The 8633-nt window shown below is 34.8% G+C and overlaps 1 protein-coding gene across 1 annotated transcript; it reads left to right on the top strand.

Annotated features, from left to right (window-relative positions):
• The first annotated feature begins 2834 nt into the window (after nucleotides 1-2834).
• LOC132606255 (uncharacterized) lies at nucleotides 2835-7936 on the top strand. The gene is made up of 3 exons (XM_060319663.1): nucleotides 2835-3315; nucleotides 7156-7413; nucleotides 7505-7936. Exons 1-3 carry the CDS (start codon nucleotides 2929-2931, stop codon nucleotides 7691-7693), a joined length of 834 nt encoding a protein of 277 aa, XP_060175646.1. The 5' UTR covers nucleotides 2835-2928; the 3' UTR covers nucleotides 7694-7936.
• Nucleotides 7937-8633: the final 697 nt, after the last annotated feature.

Genomic DNA, 8633 nt, shown 5'->3' with positions numbered 1-8633 from the left:
TTGAAGGGACTAGTACTATAAGGCGAGACTATCAATAGGAAATGGCATTAAGAGAAAACGTAGAGTAAGATCACGAGCCTCATAAAACATTCATTCATACACTTTAGAGTCTTTTAGAAAATAGAGTCATAATAAGGAATAGAATTGAAATCGAAAACTAGCTTGTTGTTCTTATTTTCATATTGAATCCTTAACTTAAGACGTTGAGACGTGAAACCATTCTCATCATTGTCATCATAGAAATATTCTCATTAGAACAGTTACAACACTTATCGTTTGATAAATGGAACAACCAAGAAAAATCCGGGAACCATGGGCCCACCTCGGGCCGAATGAGGTGGCGTACACAATTTACATATGTTACATTCCATGACGTCACTTATGAGAGTTTTAAGGTAGTCGGGTCCTATTTGTGCGAGTTCTAGATGTTTAGGTAATTTTCCAACATTTCATGCAATTTTTAATTCAATTCTACTGAATGAAAGAGGGCCAAATTCAAATTCGGATTTCTAGGAATGGAGTTGTCCCCGAGGCCCGTATCCAAACCTATTACGTCTAAGACATGCCAAGGAAGGAAGGGTAAAGCCTTACATACCTTTTCCGCTTCTTACGCTACTCCGAATTCAAGTTCCAAATTCTCCAAAATCTACAAATTGGTCACATTTACCAAACACTAATTAGAGCCTTTAGAAGTTGAATCATAAGGTAACACTTGTCTACCGAAATTTCGGCAGCATTTCCCCTGTAAATACAACGTCCCCCAAGAATCTATCTTGGCCAATTTTACTCAACAACAATCCGGGAATTCAACCCGGCCAAACTATCCACAACAATGTCAACAATCATACTAACTACTTTAACGATTTATCCAAATTACATTCTAACGATTCAATCAATATACTACTTCCTTCAAGACCTTCCAACTCCACTAAGAGCAATAACAACTTAATAATTTATACACCAACAACGTCATACTAATCACATTGTCTTCCATACATACAAGAACATTATATTCAATTTACATAAACTTCTAAAACACATCTCCAACTACTACAATTTCACTAAGATCATTAAGCTTTTATTAGCAACATAGAATTCATTCAATAACAACCAAAACACTAAATAAAATTGACTCATTTTCTTCCATATTACACCACCATCACACGGCCACACCACCATATGCCTACACGGCCACACACACATATACTACACCTCACGGCCACCACCCCCACTTCCGTATTTTTCATGAATTTCACTCATTTTATACACTACAACATGCACAAACATCCATAACATGTAAAGGGAATGAATTCTTACCTTCTTCTTTGATTCTCCAATTAGCTAGAATTTCCAACTTATATGAATATATGTTTTTCTTGCTCCAAAAATCACTCTACTTTGCTAAGAACCCTTCAATGGATTGTTTGGCTAGAAGAGAATGATTTTTGGTGAAGAATTGTCCAAGGTTCTTGTGGGATTTTGCTATGGCCGAATGGCCCCTTAATGTTTCTTCAAGTTTTTGCTTCTTGAAACTTCTTGAATTGTGAAGAAAATAAGAGTGGTCTTCTATTTAATCACATGGATTTTAATTCAACATGGGCTTAGCCCATGCCCATGGCCGGTTGGGCCTTCCCTTTTTTTTTTTTTGTTTTCAAGCCCAATTATTTCTTGGCTAGTTCTTATAATTCATGAAAACTATTTTTCCAAATTCCAAATTTGCCCTTCGTCTTCCCCCACATTTCCATGAGTCATATTACGAATTTACCTTTTTGCCCCTAGCCTTTCTTAATATTTCCGCTTCTAAATTCTTCATAAGCAACACATATGCCAAACAAAACAAAAATAAGGCCTTGCTTGTTAACTTCTCGCAATTGTCTTGAATTATCCGATTGCACAAAAATGCGGGATATAACAGGTTTGTAATGCTATTTTTTGGTAAATAGAAAACTATCGTAATGTTTCGTAAATATTTCTCCTTAATATGTATATAGACGTATTTTACCCTTCTTAAATTTGGCAACATTATTTGTATTGCAATTATCTCTTAGGAGTATTTTGTGAAAATATAATTTCACAAAAATAGGACCTGATTGATTTGTGTTCAAGATCATGTGTTAATTTATATAAATTCCTATTTCCTAAAATTTAGCAGCATTTTCTTGAGCACTTGTCCTAAAATAAATTTTCAGATTTTGTAAAATTATTTTCAAACTCCAAATTTTTTGGAGCTTTGTCCTAAAATTGTACACATGTCTCAAGCTGCTTATGCCACTTGGTTTAATGTGGTGCTTCTGCCTCTCCTTTTAATAATATATAGATATAGATTTTGAGCTGGGTGATACATAGGGTAAAAACACTTATTTTAAATATCTATGCAATTATCATATCAAGACTTCATATTTTGAACTTGATTTGTTAACAAAAATAAATCGTGATTTGTTTTTGCTATCATGTCGGGAGAAATGTTTTAGCCCATTACAATTTTTGTTTTTTAGTTTTATAATTTTTTTACAAGAAATCTTCATTTTTTATACATAAAAAATCTGAAAAAAAACATATAAAATATTTAAAAAAGTCATTTTTTTATTTAAATTATATAAGAAAATAAGGGATCTCATTTCCTCGTAATATTTGATAGTGGATTAACTTCTCTTAGTGCACCCGTGTTGCAACGCTCAAATTAAAATATAGAAATGTTATGTTCCCTTCTTTTAAATTTCTCCTTATAAGAGAAAATAGAAACAACCGTGTTTCCTCACGAACCATAACATCTTTGTACATATTTGTCAATTAACTCATTATCCATGAAAAAAAAAATATATATGTGGCCATTAAGGAAGTCTCACACATACCCCACACACAGACACACATTTACTCCATTTGCTTCATCTTTCTCTCTTCCCTCCCCATAACCATAAGCCATAACCAATGGCCACCATATCCCCCAAGTTAGCCACCGGCATTCTCCACCGTAAACCACCCTCCCTCATCCCAACTACCCTTTCTTCAACAACCAACTCCATTTCATACAGTTATAGTAGAAGTAGCAAGAATGTTAAGGTGATCACATGCAAGGCTACTGATCAGGTTTCGGTGGCTGAGGGATCATCAGCGTCAGGTGGAGGAGATGGGAAGTTCAACTGGGTGCCAGTGGTTCCTTTGTCAGCATTGCCAAAAGGAGAGAGACGTGTTATAATACAAGAAGGGGAAACTATACTCTTGCTTTGGTATAAAGATGCTATTTTTGCTATTGAAAATCGTTCACCTGCTGAAGGTGCTTATAGTGAAGGACTTCTTAATGCTAAGCTCACTCAGGTTCTTTTCCCCTTTACTTGCTTCCTTTCTACCTCTTCTTTTGTAATCTCTCTGTCCCAATTTATGTGATACAATTCAGAGTTCGAGAGTCAAACAAGAAAATCTTCACCATAATTTATTTGTATGCTCATTAAATATTTTAAAATTGTTAATTATAGTAGCTTCAGGTAATTTCTAAATATGTAAATTATTTTTCAAGAAACTTAAAGATTGTATTTTTGAATTTATGGTCAAAATAAACTTATTTGACTCTCGAAATTCGAATTGTATCACATAAATTGGGACAGAGGGAGTATTATTTTCATTGCTATACTCTCTCTATGCCATAATTTAGTCGCTTAATTCAGTTCTTGGAAGGAAGATGGAAACATTTAGAATTAGATGAAAAGCTAACTATATAATCTGTTTATTTCAATTTGTTTGTCTTAGTTTCCTTTTTAGTCTCTTTAAAAAAGAATGTCTCTTTCCTAATTTGACAATTCTTTAATTTCAACATCCCACGTGGTATGTTTAAGATCACAAGATAAAAAACATTTGGTACATTATACATATCTTTAATTTCACTGGGTATGTTATTGTTGTATACATATCTTTAATTTAAGACTACAAGATTTAAAGTAGTTCTTTACTTTCTTAAACTTTGTGCCAAGTCAATTAAGACAAACAAATTGAAACGGAGGGAGTAACAGATTTAAAATCTTGTTAAAAAAATCAGTTCTTGGAACCACAGGAGACAAGATTTATGGGATGGAGGCGAGTGCTTGATTTTGGGGTATAATTCTATTTGGATTGATGACATTGGGTTGCAATTTCCAGTCCAATGAAAAAAACACTGTGATTAGACAAACTCCATTTCCCAAATATGCTCCTCTTTTAATGCTTTGTTTGCGAAATTCCTAAGTGAGTAAAGTTTTCTTGGGTAGGTTTCTCCTTCCTCTGGCTATATCTTGTGATTATAGCCAATTCAAACACAATGGCTATTGGACTATGTAGGTGTTGGGGGTTCGTTTTGCGCTACATTATGAGTGATGATGGTGCATGAATGCAAAAAAGCATTTGAATAAGTGAGCTTACAAAGATTAGCCAATGGCTCATGTCATTTAGATAGATGGAATAGCTGTTGATGTTGGTTTCTGTATGTGATGCTATTGGGGAAGTGATGATTTCCTAAATGCCAATGAAGGTAGCTTTCGAGCCGTTTGGACATGGTTTGAAACCATGTTTGGATATGTAATTTGGATATCTTAAGTTGTATTTTCTCGTATAGACATAAAAACCCACAAGTTGTGAAAACTATCAAAACATTCTCAATTCTTATACAATCTTACCAAATGAGCAAGTCATAGATCATAAGAAAATTAATACGCTACTAGAAAGCCTTCCTAAAAAATACAACATCAATTGATCAAATTTTTGTTCAATAAAAATGAAAATTTAACATGAATAGCAATGTAACTACTCTTTAATATAATCCTCCCACATGGTAGACATAAATAAAGGTTGCTAGAAGTTAATGAGGTTAGTAAATGGTTGGTGGGAGTAACTGTTAAAAATATTTAACAACTTATCGGTCTTTTTTTCCTAAAATATAAACTTATGGGTCAAGTTTTATATTTAAGATTTTTGAAACCATGGTTTCAAACTCCAAATCATGCCTTTTTGGATGATTTGGGGTTTGAAACCATGAGATGAAATGCATGTCCAAACGCTGATTTCATCTCATGGTTTCAAACCATGGTTTCAAACCGCATGTCCAAACGCCTACTTAGGAAAATAACTATTGCAAAACAGTGTAAAAATCAGTAAAATTTGGGCTCATTTGAATAATTGTGTGGGAAATACTGTGGTGATTTTAGTGCTCATTTGACAATTTATGAATGTCTAGTATCCATATTATTCTTACCCTCTCTACTACTCCAAGGTAGTAATTCATTAAAGGGTAGCCCTGTGCGCAAAACATCCTGCCTTAGCAGGGTCCGGGGATGGGCTGCAGGTAGTAATTCATTATTGATTGATTGAAAACTCAAAACTCAAATCCAATGTGCTAAGAAAAATATACTTGCCTAGCTCAACCACAAAAGCTAGCTCATAAGGTAAGATTTATCCTAAATCAGAATACAACCCCTACCTTTAACCAATGCGAGTCTCTAGCGCCCTATGCATTCTAGGATGGATAGCTGGTGCATGAATAATATAACATGGGACCTACCATCAAGGAATGGTCTAGCTCAAATATTATGGCAACACAAATTGTTCTCAGACCTAGTTCTACCTCAAAAGTGAGTCCCACGACGTGAAGATTTTCCAACACCATATAAAGAGACTACAACACCATACCTTCAATCAATGTGGGACTCTAAGAGAATGCTAATTGGCAGGGCTACTATATTTCATGTGGAAGTTATTGATCTTCTCTTCGCAACGTTGGTTGAGGGGCCAAGTATGAGGATCTGGAAATATTGCTTACTTTTAGGACTTGTTTTTGTCTTGATCATAGAGCCCTCTTCCAGCTAATTTCAGTCAGTCAATCAAAATTCTGCACAGCAACGGGTTCGTGTATTACACGAGCATAGGTGTGTCTGCAAGGCAAGCTGTATTGGAGTGCCTTTAACATCTAATTTCCTTTGTACCTCTCTAATATGAACTGCAAAAGAAGCTAGCGAACGAGTTCATATTGTTATTAGGCACGTCAGCGGCACATGGGAGTTAGTTAAGTGATATGTACATAGTGCTTGAAGGGGCACCTAGGAGCCTGTTAATTTATTTGTGTATAACGTCTTGAGGGGGCAGGCGGAATCTGTTAATTGATATGTAAATAATCACCTGGCTAGTTTGTTAGGTTGCTAGAATGGTTGTTTTAACTGCCTTCCTAGCAAATTTGAAGGAGTGGAAGCTTCTATAGAGATATTGGATTTTGGAATCAGAATGCAATTTCTCTGTTCTCCCTCAATGCTGTTCTCTCTCTTTTTCTTCTCTGTCAATTCAATTAGGTTTTCTGGGCAGTGACGATTCAGTTCCCTGTTCCTTAGGAGTACCATATCCATGAAATTTTGGTTTGAGTTTGTAATTACTCACTTAGGACTTCACTTAAAATTACAATTGATGCATGAGGGATAATTTTTGTCATTTGCACAGTGAAGAAAGTTAACCTCTAAGGTCTGCTGGTGAAGGGTATGACTTTGGCACTGTGTAAATGTCATGACATGACTAGCATTCTGTTCCGATAGAACATTTCAGCCCAAATATTTATATAAAATCTTCTGAATTCTAGTAGTGGTTACAAATATATGGCAGTTTATACGTGTTACTGAAATTTACAAGTACAAATTGATTAGAGAAATTTAAAATTACAAATTGATTAGAGAAATTTACAAGTACAAAATGATTAAACAACAAATGAAATAAGATATGGTGTAAAGATGGCAAACCATTAATTCATTTCATTTACATAGTGCTAGCTTCTGCTTGAATGATGAAATGCTATATTTTTGCAAGATTATACAACTAGCCAGTAGCCAAGATGTTGGCCTTGCCAATTTTAGTAGTTCGACTTAAAATATACTACTAAATTAAGGGGCTATTATAAAACAAAAATGTGTGTTTGTTTGAATGCACTTTGCTGCTGCTGCAGCATAAAACTTCCTTTTCATGTTATGTTAGAATTCTTGTTATCCAATTATTTGATGTTTTTATTACTGAGTGCTAGCAATTTCTACAATAATGATGTTTCATGCCTCATATAAATTGTGCATTTCTCCATGCCGCATGAACATGCTGACAATATGCATATTCTTTCTGGATTCGATAATGTAAAAGCCCATAAATCTCAAATTCCTACAGGATGGATGTATCGTGTGTCCTACAACAGATAGCACATTTTATCTGCAAAATGGAGCCATCAAAGAATGGTACCCGAATAACCCTGTGCTGAGAGTCCTTACTCCCGCCTTGAGAAGTTTGTTTGTTTATCCTGTTAAAACCGACGATGAGAATATCTACATCAGTATGAGAGGTGGAAAAGCTGATGCATCTGCCGAGATTGTTTTCAGTGGCAAGGCTCAGCCTGGTGTAACAGCAAGTGACGTCAATGTAGATGAGGTAATAAAACCAACTTAATCTTGCTTAGCTACAAACTCGTCCTACGGAGTAAATGACACGTTCTGATCTGATTCTCCTTATTTGTATTTAGGTAAGAATGGTTGTCGACGAGGGTCAAGAGGCCTTTGGGTTCACTGGAAGGAATGAACTGATAAATGGAAAAGCAGCAGCAATTGGTTTCCTGTTGCTGTTGGATTTTGAACTCTTGACGGGTAAAGGTCTTCTCAAAGGAACAGGCTTCTTGGACTTCATTTACTCAGTTTCAGATGCTTTCAAATGAAACCATTTCACTAGAGGGAATTTTTCCTACTAAGTATACATAAATTCTTATTCCCCTTTCTCTTTTTTTTCCCCCCTTTCCTGTTTCTCTGACAAATTTGCTTTTGTTTACAATAAACCAAAACAGAGAATGTTGATCTTTGTATATGTTGTCCAATTTTATAGATTAGTGAATTATAGACCTTTGAACAAGATACTCATTGTTCTAGCTGATCAATGCAGAGAACCTTCTTTTTCTTTTGCAGTACTGATATGCATCTTTAAGGAGTTTAATTTCTATACAGTGACGATGACAGTGAAGAATTTTTACACTAATAGGTGATTGAAAGACAACTACAGGTAACCATTCATAAAAGAGTAAGATTGATAACTTGTAAAATAAGAATGGTTATTTGCTACAATTGATTAATATTGTAATACACTAATGGAGTAAAAATTCTTTATATTTGAAGTGTTATATAAGTAAAATCCATCTTTTAGTTGGAGCATTCATTTTAGCTTTAACTGTTTTCCTGGTTATGTTATAGAATCCAATCCAATTCTCTAAATTTCACTATGGATTATGTAGAATAAATCGCATCGTTCTTTCCACGATGAACGTTACGCTTTTGTTGCTCCCTTCCTGTGTCCACTGGCCCTCTTGACCAAAGTGAAGAAAAGGCGAAAAAACTTTCTACTCGCACTGAAGAGTGAAAATGAAAAGGCAAAACATATTGAGGTTGACAAACTACATGGCATGTTGTAACTATTAAGATTCTTTTTTTGGGAGGTCACGGGGGTGGGTGATATAATAAAATTATCATTCTACTTATGGCTTCTGTGTGCCAAGTTAATACAGGACAAGTAAAAATGGATGCGGGGAGTATCTCAATAGAATTCAAAATTTTAACTTAATTATTATTATTAGAGGAAATCTTTATTACGAATCGAGGTACCCTTCT

This window comes from Lycium barbarum, chromosome 8, assembly GCF_019175385.1.
Source record: "Lycium barbarum isolate Lr01 chromosome 8, ASM1917538v2, whole genome shotgun sequence".
NCBI lineage: Eukaryota > Viridiplantae > Streptophyta > Magnoliopsida > Solanales > Solanaceae > Lycium > Lycium barbarum.
This window is presented reverse-complemented; position numbering and strand designations above follow the sequence as displayed.